This window comes from Meles meles, chromosome 3, assembly GCF_922984935.1.
Source record: "Meles meles chromosome 3, mMelMel3.1 paternal haplotype, whole genome shotgun sequence".
NCBI lineage: Eukaryota > Metazoa > Chordata > Mammalia > Carnivora > Mustelidae > Meles > Meles meles.
The window spans coordinates 115,271,579-115,292,658 of NC_060068.1; the positions used below are offsets into that span (position 1 = coordinate 115,271,579).

Consider the following 21,080-nt stretch of genomic DNA (forward strand, 5'->3'; position numbering starts at 1 on the left):
ATGACTATAAGTAATTAATGAGCTATGTGGCATATATTTGAGAGTTCAAAATATTGTAGAATGGTATTAGTACACTTTAACTGCAATACAAAATAATTTCTAAAAGCTCTTAAATACAATATTTGTGAAAAATAATCTAAAATTTACCAAAATCATGTTTGCCATTGATCATTTGCAGAGTATTTCTAACATCTGGAGTACTTTACAAAACATGAAAATTTTACATTTATCAGTGTAATCAATTCTCTATACCACATGAACTGAAACTACAATAGTAAGCAGGAACAGCCTAGTCTGTTTTCCAAAACAATGCTAATTTCAGCATGTGGAAATGTACCTCAAAACATTCATTTTGCCATGAAGATTTAAGAAAGATGACTATAACCCACTTTTTGATTGTATGAAGGCCCAGAATGAAAGCAGAGTGAATAAGAAGTTCAGGGATGTATCCAGGCCAGATTGTACAGAGCCAAGCTGCCTACTACTACTACTACTACTACTACTACTACTACTACTACCACTACTACTACTACTACTGTTGAATCATCACACCTGATGCTAAGTTCCAAGGACCCCACAGGTCTGCCACCATATAAACCCTTGGGAACCAGGTCACAATCACACACCTACACTAGCAGTCCTTTTTTTCTTTTTAAGGATTATACATCTGTGTTTGTAAGAGAGAGAGGAGGGGCAGAGAGAGACAATCTCGAGCAGACTCCATGCTTAGCACAGATCCTGATACGGGCTTGATCTCACAACCTCAGATCAGGACCTGAGCCGAAAGCAAGATCAGCTGCTTAACTGACTGAGTCACCCAGACACCCTTTCAACAGTTCCTTTTGGGGTCCACTATTGCTAGATGGATTCTATAGTCTACACTTCTTTGACATGTCACATTTAACCCAGCTCTAACTCCTCTATACATTCACTTATTATAATCTTAAGTCACTCACTGAGTGCCCGCCAGGTGCCAGCCACTGGGCTAAATGCTGGAGAAATTGCTCTCTGCCCTCCTGGAGCTTACCCACTAGTGTGGGAAATGGATAAGAAGAAAATAATAAGTGAACAACTCCTTGGATAAAAACTACAAAGAAGAGAGAGCATCAAATATTTCGTATGCTGCATGCTTTTTTTACTTATAAAGGATTTTAACTATGCTGCTAGTACTCCAAAACAGCATTCTCTTCAACAAAGCCAAAGTTCTTTGAGGCAATCACAGAAACTTAGGTAGAATGAAATACAGCTACCAACTGACTCTAAGCATGACTATCAGTATATTCCTGAAATACAAAGTGTGTGAGTGTGTGTGTGTGTGTGTGTTAAGGTGGGAATAGATAGGCAGTTAGGGGATGGGCAGCCAAAAGAAAGAAGGGAAAGTAAGAAGAGCTAAAATTCTTACATCAGTCAAGAAGGTCATTTTGCTCAATCTTCCAGACTTCATATTTTCTACACTGCTACCACTGGGCTGAGTAATTAGTGACCATTTGAATATTAATACATATCTTACCAATATATATCTTACCCCATATATTTACCCCTTTCCTGTAGTTTAGCTATTTAAAAACATATTCTCTAGTTTTTGTCCTGGTAGAACATATTTTTAACATTTTATTTCCAGGGTTAAAAGATAAAAGTTTTCCTCTGCAATTACATGTTCATGTATCATTTTCGGTATGTTTTTATCTGGTTCCTTACCATGTAAGAAAGGAAGAGCTTTAAAATTGAAGCACTGAACTGGCACAGTAGAAATACTTCCCCAGCTTCAGTGTCATTTTTAAAATTGAAATTCTTGGGTCATTCCTTCCTGACTTAGATTAAATGTCCACATCTTATTTCTATCACTTCCAAAGTGCCAGGGGAAAAAATGCAGTAATCTTTTCTTAGAAAATCTCTCTTTCCAAGATTGGGGTGCTCTCCAAAAAGCCACAAACTCTGAAATAAAGTCATTTCTCCCACCTCCAGTCAATGCTTCTAAACAATGAATGTGAACATACACTTAAACAATCGCATCTGGACACAACCCTTACCTGCATCTCTTGACAAAAGGAAGCCAATGGCCCAAAGAGAATCTGACATTGCTCGTCAGCAGTGTATGTCATCCCTGGCAACTTGGAGGGAACCATCACGGAATTGACACTCTGGGGGTTTGTCTGTAGCAAGCAGTTACTGGCCTTTGACCTGGCAATATGCACATACGTGTAAAATTTTGAATTTCATGTAAAAACCTGTTATAATTAGCATAGCAACAGGAAACAATTTTATAATGTTAAAAATATGTTCTTACTTTGATTTATAAGTTCTACTGAATATTCATAGAAAGCATCCTCATATGAGAATCATTTATGTACAACTATGTAAGATAAATCTAATAACAATAATAATAATATTCAAGTTAACAGAATGTTTTGGATTATAAAGGTCTTTCATAGGGATTAATCCAGCTAATCTATATAACATGGTAAAGTGGTTATTACTATACATACTTATAAGATGAGGAAACTCAGACTCGGAGCGTAACTTGCTCAAAAATAATCCGTAAAGGTAAGAAATCAATTATATTTGGGGACGAAGAGAATATACGGAAGGTTCTGTCAAGTGAGTATTAACTATAGATATTTCAGTACTTGACATTGTAATACAACTTTCATTTACGAGGTGACATTTAATTTTATCATGCATCTAATTCTTGTGAAGGCAGTCATACACAATCACGTATGTTCCTTAGGAACTACTCAAGGGTTACTGTTGCAGTGAGGTGGTGAGTTCACATACTACACATTCTGTATACTATTCTCTACACCACCACAGAATGTCCAGCATATAGCTCACACCAGGGTTATGGTAAGGTAGAAAACATTATATTTTGGTGGATTTTAATATTCATTGAACAGAAAAAATAGGCTTGCCAACTGAAATGATATGGAAACCTGAATAAGATTTATTTCTATAGTGAACTTGGCTAGCCAGGTGCCTCTCTCTATCTTCATGAGACTTGCAGATACTTGAAGCATCTCTCACTCGCTAGCTACTTTGTATATCATGTACCATTTCAGCTCTCCTTTATTACCAACGGGATAAGTAAATAACAGGGGCTTTAAAATGAAAATTAGAACAATAATAATATTTTTCATTTCTTTTTCCAACCAGAGAGAAACTGCTCCCGCTGTTGAAAGTGGGAAAGAAGAAAATGAGGACTATTATAAGGGTGACAACAATGTGTTAATGAAAAAAAAAATCAGTTTAGAAGTATCACAATGGAAGGGTGGAGCTTTTGTTAAAGAGGTTCTTTGTGATAACAGATGTGCTGAGTGATGAGCAATGAGAACATTTCCAATGGGAAATTTTGAAGAGGCAATTAAATACTGTGACAGATAATTTTCCAACCTTACAAATTGTCTTGCTCATTCTTTTATAAGAAAATGTGGAAACTAAGAAGCAGATGGGTTAAATAATATGTTCCAATTCACACTGTGAGTCAGTGGAAGAGCCAGTGTTGGAACCGACTGCCTTGATCCCTAATCTGGTGTCCTCTCCACTCTACTGTGCCACCTTCCTTCATTGGTAGCAGAAGCAGGCACATGTAAACATTGACAATATAACAATGGTAAATGACCTTTGTACCTTAGAAATCTTTCCAAATCTTCCTTGCTACATCGGGACCATGAAACATCACCAAGATTTTGTCCTTTAATCCATTCACCAGACATGATATGAAGACCATCAGCACATGATGGGTGGTCATTGTCATGATTAATGCCCATGCTGATTCAGAATATAATTAAAATGAAAAAATTACATTAGATAAATATATTTTAATTTTTTATAATGGCAATAAAATAACATAAATACTTAAAATAATGGGAGATTAATTAGTTTTAAAGGTTAAAAATAAAATTAGGTTGCAGATTGATTTTTTTGATTTTGTTATTTTGTTAAAGGTAAATATTTTTATTTAGTAAAAAACATTTTCCCAGTCAATCTGGTAAATAACATGTTTAGTCACCTCTGTCAAAATGATCTGGAGAGAAATTTTTCAGAGAAGTATATATGAAACACAGAAATAGTTAAGTTTCTAGTCAACCATACGAGATTCTTGTTTTTGCCCAGAGATCCTTTATTCATACCTTCTATCAAATCTGAAACCACATTAAAACTATTATTTTCCCCATCTGCTTCATTAGACAGTCTTCTTCCAATCATCATATAACACAAACTATCCCTGGGGAACTTTCCCATTCCTGGCCATCTTTATTTTTTTCTAGTGAATCTTGAATCTGCTGCTTTAAGTTGAAACTCTATTTAAAAATCCGACTTTTCTCCAAATGGATGTACTAGGAGAACATTAAATTCACTGTGTGGAAAACTGCCATATTTTCTCTTTCAAACCTCTACTTCTGTATTCTCTTTTTCTTTCACTCTCTTTTTTGTGCCTTCACTTGCCACCCAGTCTGCCAAATGGAAAAGCTTCAGGTCATTTATCCCTTCTCTCAGATCATCCCCCAGGCCATTTTATTTACTCTGTGTGAGAGGGCAAGTCCTGCCAGTTCTACTTCCTAAACATTTCTCTCATCTGTCACCTCCTTTCAATTCCTTTGTTACTATTAAAAAGGATTATAAAGTATTTAGTCTCAACAATTATTACAGCATTATTGGGTTCCGTGCCTCTAAACTTTACCAACATTCTGTCTTTTTTTCCTACTCTGCCTCAGTGAAGTCTATTTAAAACACAATCCACTGCCATGCCTCGACTTCCCCATTACCTGTATGGCACCTCCCAGCTCTCTAACATGGTACAAAGTCTCTTTATCTTGTTCCAAATCCTTTACAGCATTTTCTTTTCAGCAAATGATTTCTAGTGTCCCAAACAGTATGTTCTCTTTTTTTTATTTTACAATTGATTGTCTTAGCATTTTCTGTGTCACACACCATACAAAGGGATTTATAAGTGTGAATTAAATGACTCTCTAAGGTAGGGACTGTTAAAATCCCATTTTTGCTGATGAGAAATAACTTTCCCAAGGTTCTCCAGTGAGAGAGTGGAAAGTGGGGATGTCTGAAGCGAGATGGCTGGCTCGAGAATCATGGGACTGGCCGTGACACAGTTGGCATGGACAAATTCCATTCCCTCTCCCGCCCTGTCCAAAGTGCCTCTCCTTCAATGTCTTTGCCTGGATAAATTCTACTTGATCTTCAAGGATACTGTCAATCAGCCTCATGAGGTTTTCTTTCACTGACTTCCATCTTATGTATGTGTGCTCTTTGTCCTACCATTGGATTCTGTGAACAACATTGTCAGAGCATTTTCTATGTTGCATTACCCATTTTAACTTCTGGTTAATGCTATAACTACTTCAGGGCAAGAATTTGCTTATCTCTTTAAGATCCTGGCATACTGGAATGATACTCTATAAACTGACTTAGATGCTGAATCAAGTCATCATGTAGAACCACTTCTATTGCAGGACAACGTTCATATAATCTCCACTGAATTCTTATAATGAAGGTTAATAGTGAAGACACAGGAAGAGGAAAGATTCGGTTTTGTAAAAGCCAAGTTTGAAACGATGGCAGGCTAGTCAAGGGTTCCTTTTTCTTATTCTGTATAATGTAGATAATAAAATAGTCTTTTGTAATAAAAATAGCAAATAGCTACATTATATTTTAAAATGCTAATAAAAGAATTATTATAGAAGCTGCCAAGGGACATCACAACTGGACTACCTATGTGTTCTCAAGTCAAAGTAAGATTTTTCATAACAATCAAATTGCTTTTTCATTCAGATAAATTAAAACTTTGAATCAAAATTGTTATACTGATGATGTTTTTTGAAAGAAGAAAATGATGTGGCTAGAATAGTAATTAATTTCTGAGTTTAAAATAATGAATGAGGAAATCACTGTGTTTGCTAACTTTTGAAGACTCCCAAAATTCTGGTCTAAATAAAACTAAAAATACATGACTGGATATCATTTTCCATATTTTCGTGTTAGAAAAATTCAGCTCTAGGTTGAACCATTTTTTCACTCCTAATTAATGTCTTTAAATATGGTCTGTATCAACACACATTAATATGATGACTGACAGATTAGGAAGATAAATTTTTTCATACCTTGACGATAAAGAGGAAAAGTAAGAGATGATGTGGAGTAGGTATGGACCAGTTTAGTTACTGAGAGGCACGGTGAAAGATGTTGAAGTTGAAAGAGATGTGAATTCTGTATCTCCCATCCCCTTATTCATGGAACTTGAGACAAGCAAATAATAACAAAGAAATAAATGTCCCTCATAAGTTTCCTCACTTATGAAGTTATACTTTCCTAACTGGTTGTTAGGGAAATTACATGAAGATGATGATTCTTTTTTTTTTTTTTTTAAAGATTTATTTATTTGACAGAGAGAAATCACAAGAGAGGCAGGCAGAGAGAGAGGAAGGGAAGCAGGCTCTCCGCTGAGCAGAGAGCCCGATGTGGGACTCGATCCCAGGACCCCGAGATCATGACCTGAGCCGAAGGCAGCGGCTTAACCCACTGAGCCACCCAGGCGCCCCCGATGATTCGATGATTCTTTTTATGGGGCAAGAAATCAGAGAAATAAAAAAAAAAAAAAAAGAAAAGAAATAAAAGAAAAAGAGAAATCTTATCATTCTTACTTGTCAAAAAGCACAAAAATGTAAACATAATGATGTGCAATTTGCGGTATTTGTGGAAGTTGCTTTGCAGGAAGTTGTAGACTTAAAGGAAAACCAAATAAAGAATAATGGCAAGAATTTGTTTTGCTTTGATGTTAAAATAAGAAACTGCAGAGGCGCATGTGTGGCTCAGTTGGTTAAGCATCTGCCTTCAGCTCAGGTCATGGTCCTGGGGTCCTGGGATCAAACCCAGTGTCAGGCTCCCTGCTTCTCCCTCTCCTTCTGCTTGCCATTCTGCCTACTTGTGCTGTGTGTGTGTGTGTGTGTGTGTGTGTGTGTGTGTGTGTGAAATAAATAAATAAAATCTTAAAAAAAAACTGTAAATGAGGCAGAACCTCACAACTTGAATAAAATGACTTAAGGCATTTCTGACAGTATGGCTCGGATACAGTCCTTGCCAAGATCACCATGTCACCACCACCAGGGAGGAATTCTGGCTGCAGCACACGTTGCTGGGTGACCCTGTTTTATCAACAGCCACTTGCCCCGTGGAACATGCTCAGCTCTTCCATCTGTGGTGGTACAGTCTTTCAAACCGTACACAAATGCTATTATTTCTGAAAGGCAACTGGTCTTTTTCAGAAACAATACAACTTCTTAAATAATATGTCCATTTGAGAGAAGGAGAGGTTTTGTTTCCAAGATTTAGCAATTTGGACATTTTCCCAAAGTAGTGTGACGTGATTTTCCAAATTGGAAAGATGACAACTTCTCATCCAGATGATCATTTTCCTTTTGGGATCCTGATTCTCATGTAAGCAATTAGCTCTAGCCATGGAGAGATGTGATGATTCAAACATTGTTTACCATTAGTTCGATTTTCCTAAAGCTATTTAACTTGTAACAGAGAAGATTATCATTAAACTGGGATGGGCATCTTTTTTTTTTTTTTTAACCACACATCTGGAACTATCAGGAAACACTGTTTACTTCCGATTCTACAGATTTGAAATAAAATAAACTGTGAACTTTTATCTGCACCAGTCACTGTATTAATCATTTATGATGATGATATCGCTTAATCCTCACAATATCCCCATCGGGTTTCTATAATCATGACTTCTATTCTCTACATGAGGAATGTGTAGAGGTTAATGGTGGAGTTGGGACTCAGAGCCAGGCAGTCTGATGGTCAAGCAGAGAGATCTCTAGACAACCAAACTATAGCGTATCAAAACTCTCCATTTATGCATATAATTTTTTTTTGTTTCCTGAATAATTTTACATGTCTACTCTCTGTTAGCAGAAATACACCTCCACATATATAGTTCTAAAACCAAGTCTCATGCATTGTATGGAAAACATTCTAAAAGTAAGACATTAGCAACACCTCTCCTTGTACTGTGCAACTGAGCTACATTTTAATAATCTCAGTTTAAATTCATTTTGACAAAGAGCCTTGGGCAAATAAACTCTCCACTAACATTGTACATGGTTGTCAAGTCAACTGAAAAAATATTTTTATCTTATAAAACTTCTCAACTTGTTTAAAAGTCACTGCCAGGAAGTTTTGTGATATCCTGCGGAAAGCTGGAGAAACATTTGGATTTTGAAGATGGTCCCTTTTGATGTTTAAAGAGTTAGAGAGGAGAACATTTATAAACTCACTCACATATTTTACATAATTCAGAAAGGATCAGATTTGTGAACAGTAGTTCTTTAGAAGAGTAAACTTTTTTGAGTTAAATATATTAAATAATTTGTTATGAGGTATTATTTCACACTACAAGTCCATATATCATATGGAAAATTTTATTTTAAAAAAAGAAACTGTCACAATGTCTAAGTGGAACTGTATTCTATTTCCAAGAAATGACAATTTCATACAATTCTGTGGCTGCGTCTGGTGTAAGTTCACTGCTTATGGGAAAAAAAATCCAAATATGTTTATTACTTTTTAGATTTTAAATAATTTTAATCATTTAAATTTCCTTCTTCATTAAACAGTTAAATATGTACCTCTGTTGGAAGTCAAAAGTCAAAGCAGAGCAAGTCGGCAACAGTCAAAATTTAAAAAAAAAAAAAAAAAAGGAGAGGTACCAAAAGAAGGATTCCTTTTGATTTTACTGTACATTCTAAGCCAAGTTTATCTAGGAACTGGACAAATACTTGTTGAGAATGTGCTGTATGCCGGGTCCTATACCAAGTTGGAGTCATAAAAATTAGTATTAGAGATCCAGTTCCTACCCTCAAGGAGTTTACCATCTATTGGGGTTAGGACACAATATCCTTTGCTCTTAGGAAGTGAACACATGCCTGGATCCTGTTAGTTCTGTATTCCTTAAAGCTCTCCCACCTATCCCACCCTTTCCACGACTAATTATATCAACCAAGACAAGCACTAATTCTCACTTCCGGACTCTTGTAATGTTTGACTGACCTCGTGCCTGTAAACTCTCTGCTTTATTAAACAATGCCTTAATTACTTTAGCTTGTTATGAATACATTAATATAAAAACTTTCCTAGGCAATTTTTTTTTTAAGATAGAGAGAGAGTGAATGGGGGAGGGGAGGGGAGAAAGAGAGAATCTTAAGAAGACTCCCTGCTGAGTGCCGAGCCTGAAGACTGGCTCATTCTCATGACCCTGAGATCATGACCCTAGCTGAAACCAAGAGTTGGATGCTGAACCCACTGAACCACCCAGGCACCACTTGCCTCCATGCAAAATATTTTAATATTCCTTGGCAAGCAGTGATACTGAAAATGGGAATAATGAAACATGTGCATCAAAATCCTAAGGCATGCTGAAGCTGGGTTAGTTAAAATGCAAAGTCCTGGGTCCTGCCACAGTGGATTGAAAGAGACTCTCTAGAGATTAGGCCTAAGAAATTATTTTTTAATTTATTTTACAGATGATGCTTACTCAAAATTATAAGAAGCCATGATCTATAGGACAAAAACCCAAGCTTTTATCTTATTTTTCAAGTGATCTGTAAACTGACCTCCATCTAATTTTCACTGGAACAAATTAGTTCTCCCCTGTCATTTTGTACAGTCCCTTCTTATCAGAATGCTTTCCCCAGATTATCTATATTTACAAATGCAACCCAGATTTTAAGACCTTCTTGCTGGATAAAGGGGCCTTCAATAAGCATGTATTTCCCATGATTGTTAACTTTGGTGGTTTTCAAATATATGGTAGGTGTACATATCAGAACTACCTTCTATTTCTGGTGAATTCTAAGTAATACATATAAGCTCTCACCATCTAGAATTTAAGTGTCTGGACAACAAGAATTCTTCACATTAAATAAATGTCTACAGACTTATCAGCTGATAGCGAATCATAGAAGCAACTGAATAGTCTGTAAATTTGACAGCAAGTTGAAACTAATGTGGCCTTTTCCTGACTTAGAGGAATTATAAGCCTGAAAAGTTTACAGATGATCTTCTCAAGGAAGGTTGCTTGCCTGACCCTGGACCACACATTTGCCAGGATACATTAGAGAAATGCAAACAGAAAGCCAGTTCTTATAAGACCATTCATTAGCTGGGTGATTTTTTCCCTTCTTCCACCTACTCACTCTGACATCCAAACCTACATTTGGAGAGAGTCTGTTGTGGGAATGCTGCCACATCTGTACTGGCTGAAGTCCCATTATGATTATTAACTTGGACAAACTACTTATTACTCTAACTGGTATCATTGTCTAAACAATGGATCAAATACAAAAGCTATGTTAGTGATCTACAAGGATCTCCATAATAAGCTCACTTCCTGCCAACCCAGTAAGAACTCTGAAGGATATGCAATCAGTTCCTTGAATGAAGAGAGACATATATGGCCAATGGGAGTCGAAGATCTCCTTTTTACATTACAGCATTCATGAAAATAAATACACTACTTCTAATTATTATTATTATTCATGCACTCTGTATTATGTGTCAACCACTATTCCATGCAATTAAAGCATGAACAATTGAACAATGAACCTTGAAAAGAAAACTTATCCAAATTGTAGGGATGAAGAAAATTAGTACAGACACATTGACTTGCCTCAAGTTTATTCAGTGAGTAGCTGGCATGACAAGAATTCAAGCCCAGGTCTATTTCTCTAATATATTTTCTCTAGCACCTGCCCACTAAGTAGTTTCTAACCTTAGCCAAGGCATGTAGAGGTAGCCATAGGGAGTAGCCACAGGAAGACACTTGTGACTTCTGCTATAGGGAATCCTGAATGGTACAATGCGGTAAGGATACAATATAGTTACGTGTGGCCACTAACAATTTTGGTAGGTCAAGGAACATTAATTAAAGAATAATTAAACTTGAACATTTTAAGGAGCAATGGATTTCTAGGGCTAAGTAAGGGTATAGCTATTTTTTTTATTATTACAGTAATTTGTTATTGGTTACTGTATTCCCATCCTAATAGTCCTAGATTATGATGTAATGCCTTTATTTTCATTTCTCATTTACTCTTTACTGTTTGTTTACTGATCCTTTAGAATATATCCTCTCTTTCTTATAGTAGATGCACATTAATGTAGAATGAAAAGCAAAATTTTTACTTCCTTCTGAAAGGTACTCTTCTGGAAAGCAGAGAGATGAGCCAAATTTTGGTTTGATAGGGTGTCTTCTGGAACATATGCGAGTTTCTTATTGAATTAGCAGAATGGAATATTACTCAGCCGTCAGAAAGGGTGAATACCCAAATTTTGCATCAACGTGCATGGGACTGGAGATTATGCTGAGTGAAATAAGTAAAACAGAGAAAGTCAGTCATCATACGGTTTCACTTATTTGTGGAACATGAGGAATAGCATGGAGGACATTAGGAGAAGGAAGGAGAAAATGAAGAGGGAGTATTCAGAGAGGGAGACTATGGACTCTGGGAAGAAACGGAGGGTTTTGGAGGGGAGGGGGAGGAGGGGATGAGTTAGTTTGGTGATGGGTGTTAAGAAGGGCACAGATTGCATTGAGCACTGGGTGTTATAAGCAAACAATGAATCATGGAACACTCCATCAAAAACTAATGATGTACTGTATGGTGACAATACATAGCATAGCAGTACATACATAGCAGTATATAACACAATAAAAATATTTAAAAAAAAGAATTAGCAGAATTTTAGATTAAATAATCAAAATAGTTAAAAGTGCTGGATTTGGCCCTTCCAAGTCCACAACTTCAGGACTTAGACGAAATAGATGGAGAGGCCTGTACCCACACTTCAAGGTAGACTCATCATTACTGGTATATAATATAACTATTGCATTTCCAGATAGTTAATTTTATATAGGAATACAAAATATCATCAGGTACCAAAAATAATTTGCCATATTTATATTTATATAGTTATAAAACTGCACAGTTTTTTCTCTTAATTAAGACAACTGCATTCCTTGACCCAAACTAATTCTCCTTTTCTACTTCTGGAACTCAACTATCCTCTACTTTGAATTTCAAGAGGACTGCCCAAGAGACGAGTAGTTGTACAGCAAATGCTTACACATTCAAACACATTTTTGAGTGCCCATGTTTTACAACGCACTCAATACTGTGAGGAGAAAAAAAAAATGTATCAGACAGTAAGTCTATTTTTCACAGAGACTGCTGCTCAGTAAGACATGTGTGTAGGGGTTTGTAAATATCAGTACAAACCAATATATTTTAGAAATTAGGTGGTATTTACTTTTTTAAAAATTCTTATTTATTTGACACAGAGAGAGAGAGAGATCACAAGTAGGCAGAGAGGCAGGCAGAGAGAGAGGGGGAAGCACGCTCCCCACTGAGCAGAGAGCCCGATGTGGGGCTTGATCCCAGGACCCTGAGATCACTACCTGAGCCTAAGGCAGAGGCTTAACCCACTGAGCCACCGAGGCGCCCCTTAGGTGGTATTTACAATTAATAGTACAAAGGAGCTAGAAAAGGAAATATATTTCCACCCAGACTTTTAGGTCTAATTTCAGAAAAAGCGATACCTTTTGCCTCGTCCATTAACAGATAAGTAAAATTGCAAGAGATATAAATCAGCGGGACTGGGAGTTGAAATAAGAAAAACACATTAAGAAAGACAAAGTTTGAAAGTTATGGATCGTTTACATTCATGATATAGAGAAGTGGATTATACATTGAGAAAAGTAGACTGGGACCACTATAAAACCCATGAATCTAAGGCAAAGGAATTTGGAGTTCACTTATTTGGAGGAAAAGGGCAATAAAGATTTCTGAACTAATAGGTGAGACAGATCCGAAAGATAAAGCACTATAGTGTAAAGACCAAGGAAGCACGTATTTCAATAGTCCAAGCCTGGAAGAAGGACAGAAGTAACAGACAGATGGATAGCTTTCATTTGAAAAATGAGTAGAATTTGGCAACTGATTATGAGAGGAATTAAAGGGAGAAAGAGTTAAACATGTTGCAGATGTCTCAGCTGAAGAACTGATAGCTGATGCCATTAACAGAAATGCAGATGTCTGAAGAAAGAGGTTTATAACCTGGTCCTACCCTTGGTTCTATTCCAGGCACAATTTCCAGCAGAGTATGTAAGCTAATGTCATTCATTTCAAAGCCTTGTTAGTTCACAAGACACCTGCATTCTTGGTACTCTGGCAATACTTAAAACTTCAGCAGGTGCCCCAAATATTTATTGCCTTCAAGGAGCTAACTTTGCATATTTATTGCTTCATTATTCTCCCAGTTCTGAACAAACTCCTGAATTGCCAACTTGGTGGAAAAGCCGTGGCTCCACGCCAAAGTTCAGTAATATAGATTAGTCTTTCCCCCTAGTTCAACAAGTAAAACAAAATCCAAAACACATAAGCATTTTTTTGGCCATATCAAAAAATGTTCTGTGTTTTTATAATGACATGATTTATAATTTCTCCTAACTTATGTAATTTTATCCACTCAACCGCTCTGCAAAGTAGGCAATCTAATGGCCATATGAGAGGTTTAATCAGTAAATAAATGATATATGCTTAATGCACTTTCTTTCAACCTACCAAAATACATAACTCTGCTAGAGCTTTTTTATTTTCTTGACACTGTTACAAGTATAAGGCATCATAAATGTGCTAAAATCAAATTACAAAATGGCATCACATAACCAATCTCAAGACAAAGAGTTTTGTCCACAACTCTATGACCCCTAGACTATTTAAAAATATAACATACCTTAAAAGGGCATTCTCTATGTATAGGAAAAGAAAGTACTGAGCCATCAGATGCTAATTGCCAAAAAATAAATATTGTTTTATTAATGTAAAACAGTGACTATTTTCAACTCTTTATGATTATTTTAATTGGCTGCATATTTTTTAAGTAGTGGGCCCAACTTCAGCTACTCAGAAAAAGGTGAGATGTTCAACTATTCTAGCAAGGAAAGAAACACAAATACAATTCAATTAGAATTTAAAACTTGTTATACTCAAAGCTGGCAAAAGGAGCTGAAAATGTAGGCACAAGCAGTCCTCTAAATCTGGAAAACTACTGCCACATGGCCTCCAAAAATAGTGTACCATTTCATACTCCTCTCAAAAACGTATAAGAATATCCGTTTCCCCACACATTGCAGTGCTTTACACGCACTTACACTGTTATCAAAATATTGCTTAACAGCTCTTTATTGAGCACATAGGAAGGGTGTTAGACAATGTTAAATAACAACAGCCACAAAAAAGAACAGAAACAAAAAACCAAAACAAAACAAGACATAGCCCCTATCCTTGGGAACCACAATCTAATTAGACACTGAGAGATCAAATAATGAGATACAAGTAATGTAAACCTACAACAGTGAAAAAATTAAGAATGGAAACTAGAGAGAGCTTATGAGAACGTATGTTAAGAGATTTAACCTATCCATAGAGTACTTTTTTGTGAAGAAATGATCTGAGAGAAAGTAAGAAAATGGGGTGGAAGGCAGAAAGAGTTTCCCTGCCAAGGGAAAGAAATGGTCCTTATAGTGGAAGTAAATATGGATTAATCTATAGATTTATGTGATCTGACAGGTGAGAGGGTAACTGCTGTTCTGGACTGGCATTCTATGAATGATGCTAAGTTTTTGTTTGTTTTAAAGCCATGGAGAGACCCCCGTGAGCTGTGTGGTGTCATTTTTTTCTAACGGGGCTTTTGTCACTTTTTGTATTGAATTGTAGGAGTTCTATAATAGTAAGGAAAATACTTCCAAATTGCAAATACTTTCACTGATGGCAATTTATCTTCTGACCATCGTGTTTCTTCCCTTGCAATGATGTTTGAGTTGTTAATTTTATGTGACTTTTCCTTCAATATTTCTAGATTTCATATCTAGAGTGACAGACATTCCCTACTAAAAGGCAAAAAAAAGAAAACAAGCCAACAAAATGAAGAATATCAATGTATGCAATCATTTTCACGTGTTTTGATGTAATATATAATATATAGAATTATATTCCTGTTATATCTATATACTTTTTTTTTTAGAGAGAGAGAGAGAGTACACGTGTTTGTGGGGACATTGGAGAAGCAGAGAGGGGGAGGGAAAGAGAAAATCTTAGGCAGGCTCCATGCCCAGCATGGAACCAAAAGGAGGGGGTGCTCAATTTCATGATCCTGAGATCATGACCTGAAATCAAAAGTTGGACTCTTCACCAACTGAGTCACTCAGGCACCCCAGATTCCTGTTACTTATTTTTACTGAATGATTCATTTCTTTCCACTGATTATAGGTGCAGCTTTTATTATATGCTACATTTCTAGATCTTTTTCTACCTATAAGTTTGTTGTACTCTCTCTTCCATTGACTTATTTCCTTATTCAAACACCAAGACAAACTGCTTTACCTATTATGAAATGTATTAGTATCTGGGAGAGTTCATCCTTCTCCTCCCCATTTTTTTTTCTTTTTTAACAAGTTTCTTATGTTGATCCACATGGGATATACAACTGGTATGTCTAATTATAAAAAAAAAGAAAGAAAGAAAGAAAGAAAATTCTAAGGGCATTTTTGGGCAGGTACCATTAAATTTATATATAGATAATTGTCATTTTATAATATTGACTGCTCCTATCCCAAACCTGAAAATGTCTTTCCATTTATTTAAACCACTTTTATGACTCTCTGAGTGAATATAAATTCTTCTTTTTATAAGTCTTGTACATTCCTCTGTAAGTATTTTCCTAAGTATTTTATCTTTTTTTATTTTTTATTTTATCTTTTGCAATCTTTAGTATAAGTGGATTTTTTTTTCTTTTTTTATAGTGTCCAAGTGGCTGTTGCTTATGTACTGAAGAGCAAAAATTTTTATATAATTTTGTAACAGGCCAAAAAAATTCTCTTGTTCTAATAGAACATTTTTTTAGTAGGTTGTCTTGAGTTTCCCAATTACACAAATAATGCTCATTTTGCCATTTCTTTCTGCTTTTAATTTTCTTTTAAAATTATGAAATATTTTCAGAAAACGTGTTATATATACATTTACACATACTATATATATATTTGTGTGTGTGTATACATGTTATGTAGTCTAATACAACTTAAGCATTAAGGGAAACCATCACACAAATGAAAAATCTTAACAATGTGATCAATTCTAAGATCCATGTCAAATCTTTCAATCAGGTCTCATGTTTCTGCCTTCTAAAGAAGGCACAAAGTATGTACTGTTTTAGAAATCATTTCAATCTTGAAGTCCTAAATATAGTGTCATATATTGTCTCTTAAAAGTCTTGTCTGTGACATATCAGTCTTTATTTATTTTTTTTAAAGATTTTATTTATTTATTCATCAGACAGAGATCACAAATAGGCAGAGAGGCAGGCAGAGAAAGAGGGGTAAACAGGCTCCCTGTTCAGCAGAGAGCCTGATGTGGGGCTCGATCCCTGGACCCTGAGATTATGACCTGAGCCGAAGGCAGAGGCTTAACCCACTGAGCCACCCAGGTGCCCCCATATCAGTCTTTATTTTATCCAGAATTTATTTTTATAAGTAATCTGAAGGTATCCAATTTCATTTTTATATGTGCAGTAAATTAATTGCATCATCATGTTTTTCTGAAAAGTCAACTTTCTCTACTGATCTGCCAAACCTTGTTCAAACATCAGGTTTTCATGTAGGCATGAACCTGTTTATGACTCTGTATTTTGTTCCATTGGCCCATATCTGTCCCTATTTGCATAAATGTCAAAATGTCTTAGATACTATACTTCTGAAATCGGTCTTGATTTCTGTTAGGGAAAGATTCCCATATTATTCTCCTTCTCATCCTTCTCTGTCTGTGCCTCTATCTGCATTTCTACCTTCTCCAATTAAGTTTTGGCTATTTTGTCTATTTGTATTTAAATACAAATTTTGAAAATATTTACCAACCACAATATAAGAAGCTGTAGGGGTCTATTTACTGGAATTTCCATGAATCTCTAAATCGTTTACAGCAGAATTGACATCTGAAGAGAATAATTTATCCCACAAACATGGTTTATTTTCATTGACACAAATTTAATAATACTTTTTGTTGGATTCATTCCTATGTACTTGGTGTTTCTATTGCTATAGTAAACAGTATTCTCTTTGTTAATGGCATTTTGTATTTTTGTGTTGATCGCTGATTTCTGTATATTTACCTTATATTTAATAATCTTACTAAATTCATAAATTAATTCCATACTTCTACATTATGTTTTTATATGGAATCATACTCTTTGCAAATTAAAGTAGGTATGTTTCTCCCATTCTCATCCCTACAGCTCTTCTTTATTTTTCTGTCATGCTTTGGGTCTCCAGTACATATACAGATGTAGTAAGATCCTTGTGATTTTCTCAATTTTGTAGAAATATTTCTAATATTTCGCCATTAAGAATGATGTTTCTCAGGGGTGCCTGGGTGGCTCAGTTGGTTAAGTGTCTGACTCTTGATTTCAGCTCAGGTGTTTCTCTCAGGGTTGTGAGTTCAAGCCTTGTGTTGGGCTCCATGCCGGGCATGGTGCCTACTTTAAAAAAAAAAAAAGTTTCCTATCAATTTTGGTAAATAAATATCATTAAAATTTATCTTATTGGTTTCTTATTGGACATCTACTGAGATACTATAGTTTCTACTCTAATCTGTTAATGTGGATATTAAGTTTTTTAAATGACAAATGACCTTTGCTATCCTGTCACAAAGCCAACTTTATTTCCTTGTATTACTTTGTTTACAGTGTTGCTTTATTTTGAAAATTTTTTTTCATTTTTTTCATCATTCTCAAATAAGAAAGGACTGTAGCTTTCTTTCCTTGTAATTGTACTTATTGATTTTTATTTTTAAGATTTTACTTATTCAGTGCTCGCTTCGGCAGCACATATACTAAGATTTCACTTATTCATTTGACAGAAAGAGCACAAGCAGGGGGAGTGGGTGGCAGGCAGAAGGAGAGAGAGAAGCAGGATCCCCAAGGAGCGGGGAGCTCGATATGGGTCTCTATCCTGGGATCATGACCTGAGCAAAAGGCAGATGTTTAACTGACTGAGCCACAGAGGCACACCCCCCCTTATTGATTTTTATATTACATTAATACTAGCCTCAAATAATGAGTTGTAGAGTGTTCCTTTATTTTTTAGAAAAACTAGATTAATGTTAGCATTATTTATTCATTGAACCTATTTCTGTCTGAACTGGTGTTTTCTCTGGGAAGATTTTAATGCACTGACACAATTTCTTTAAATGGTTATAGGGCTTTATGTCCTTCTATTATGTTTTCTTAGAATTTTCCCATTTCATCTGCTTTTAATTTTATCATGATTGTGTTCATTGTATGTTCTTAGTGTCTTTTAAATACCTTTGGTATCTGGTATGCCACCTTTTCTCATTTCTAATACTGATGAATTGTGCATTTTCTTCCTTGATCAATTTTATATTTGTCAATTTTATTTGCATTTCATAATTTTGACTTTGTTTTTCAATTTCGTTGCATTTTTCTATTTTATTAGTTCCTACTCCTTGCAGTTTCTCTCTTCTAATACCTTTTACTTTGCTGTTATTTTTCTAACCTCTTAATATGAAAACTTAAGGTCATTAATTTCATAATTTAATTTTTATATATGTGTTTGAAGTTACTCGTTTTCTTCTATGTGCTGCTTTATCTGCAATGCTACAAACTTGTGTAGTGATATATTTGTTATTGTTTAAAACTGAAAGTTCTCTAGTTTCCCTGATGATTTCTTCTTTGATCTGTGGGTTTTTCAAAAGTTTGCTTATAGGGGCGCCTGGGTGGCTCAGTGGGTTAAAGCCTCTGCCTTCAGCTCATGTTATTATCCTGGGGTCCTGGGATCGATTGAGCTCCACATCGGGCTCTCTGCTCAATGGGGAGCCTGCTTCCTCCTCTCTCTGTCTCTGCCTGCCTCTCTGCCTACTTGTCTGTCAAATAAATAAATAAAATCTTTTTAAAAAAGTATGCTTATAAATTTCTTAATGTATATATTTCTTAGTTTTCTTTTTGTTATTGGTTGCTTAACTAAATCATTGTAATAAGAAAAGTTTGTATATTAATTTTAGGACACTTGTTTAGACTTAAAGAATAAAATGATATATGGTCCTTCTTTATGAATATCTGGTATGTTTTGAAAGAGCAGGGTTTCCTTATTAATTGGCTCCAGTATATCAATCTTTCTAGTTGTTTAAAATCTTTTCTCTTCCAGAGAGATCTTTCTGTTCAATTGATCTAACAGTTATAGAGTGCTGTGGTAAAACCACCTACTACTGGGGCCTGGGTGATTCAGTTGGTTAAGTATCTGACTCTTGATCTCAGGGTTATGAATTTGAGCCCCATGATGGGCTCCACCCGTGTGTGGAATCTACTTAAAAAACAAAAACAAACAAAAAGCAAAACAACAACAACAACCCCCCCCTACTATGATAGTGGTTATTTGACTGTTTTGTTAATTTGTCCATTTATGCTTTGAAGCTCTGTAATTAGAATCCATTTCACCTCGATGGATTTTTTTTTTTTTTTCATTCCATGTCCTCAACCAAATTATTTGCTTCCAGGAGTCTGGAAATACACATTGCCATGTGAGGGGCCATGAAACTTTGGCTCCCATTTACCAGAGTGCATTCAACCCTTAGCTCCTCCATTCAGTACCAAGATTTAGCCCCCAGTGAATGAGAAATTCCAGCTCTTTTATATGGAAAGATCCGACCTCTCTACCATGTGTAACTTTCTCCTTCTGGCTCTTTATCTTGGCTATTTATATATAAAAAAAGAAAATTTTCCTTTTGGGATTTTTGAGCATTTGTAATAGGAATGGGAGACTCCAATGTCTTTTCAACTTCCACTCAATCCAAATCTTTTTTTTTTTTTTAAGATTTTATTTATTTATTTGACAGAGAGAGATCACAAGTAGGCAGAGAGGCAAGCAGAGAGAGTGAGAGGGAAGCAGGCTCCCTGCCGGCAGAGAGCCCGATGCGGGACTCGATCCCAGGACCCTGAGATCATGACCTGAGCCGAAGGCAGTGGCCTAAACCACTGAGCCACCCAGGCGCCCCTCAATCCAAATCTTAATGTGAATTCTCGTGTGAATTTTCAATGTGAAAATAAATGCCAACATATTACTTAGATATAACAATGAAGTTCTGTAGGAAGAATATTTTTTTCATTTCTGCTAGAAAATTAGTACATTTGTATATTCAGCTCCTCAATAAGGCACAGGAGGTTATACAAACTACACTTCTGAAAAAAATGAATTTATCTTCATTTAATAAATATATTTTTGAGTTCATGCTATGCCAAGTATGCAAATATTATTCTAGGATGCTGGGAATATTAATAGTGAACTAAGGAAGTAAGAATTCACTACATACATACATATAAATTGATAGACAAATATATAGTTGTGATTGGAAAAGTTTTAGGAAAAAAATGAAAGCAGGAAGAGGGTCATAAGCTGGGGCTGTGGTTATGTCTACATTCTTAAGAAATGTTAACAGAAAGGTCTCACTGAGAAGGTGATAGTTGAGCAGATACCTAAAGAAGAAAGGCAAAGGCTCTGAAGTGGGTGTTTTGAGTTACAGAAAAGAAGCTGATGCATCTGGAGCCCTGTTAGTAATAATCCACATAAGAGATGATGGTGGTTTGTTCCAGAATGGCAATGGTAGAATTAGTGAGATACAAACAGAATATGGACATATTACGAAGGCAGCTTCAACATTCATGGACTGACTGTGGAAGTGAGAAACAGAGGGCCTAAGGATAATTTTACTGTGTTTGGTTGAGCAACTAGAAGGATGGAGCTTCCAATTATTGTGATAGGAAAACCTAAGGGGTAAGCCCTTCTAGGTTGCGGGGAGTCATTTCTGTATATGTATAATGGAATAAAGTCTCACTCCATGTGGTCTTGGGTAAATTTACAAAATCACATTATTTTTATAAACTCTACCTGATAACTTATTAAAAGTTTCATACAATATTTAAAGACAGTCTAAACA

The 21,080-nt window shown here is 35.6% G+C and overlaps 1 protein-coding gene across 1 annotated transcript in view; it reads right to left on the minus strand.

The window, feature by feature from the left end:
* Positions 1 to 21,080, minus strand: part of ADAMTS19 (ADAM metallopeptidase with thrombospondin type 1 motif 19) — a 261,766-nt gene that overhangs the window by 116,776 nt on the left and 123,910 nt on the right. The window contains exons 9-10 of the mRNA XM_045998860.1: positions 3,625 to 3,765; positions 2,031 to 2,181 (exon numbers count right to left, since the gene is read on the minus strand). Of these exons, the coding sequence (XP_045854816.1) occupies positions 2,031 to 2,181; positions 3,625 to 3,765 (292 nt within the window). The remainder of the gene's footprint in view (positions 1 to 2,030; positions 2,182 to 3,624; positions 3,766 to 21,080) is intronic.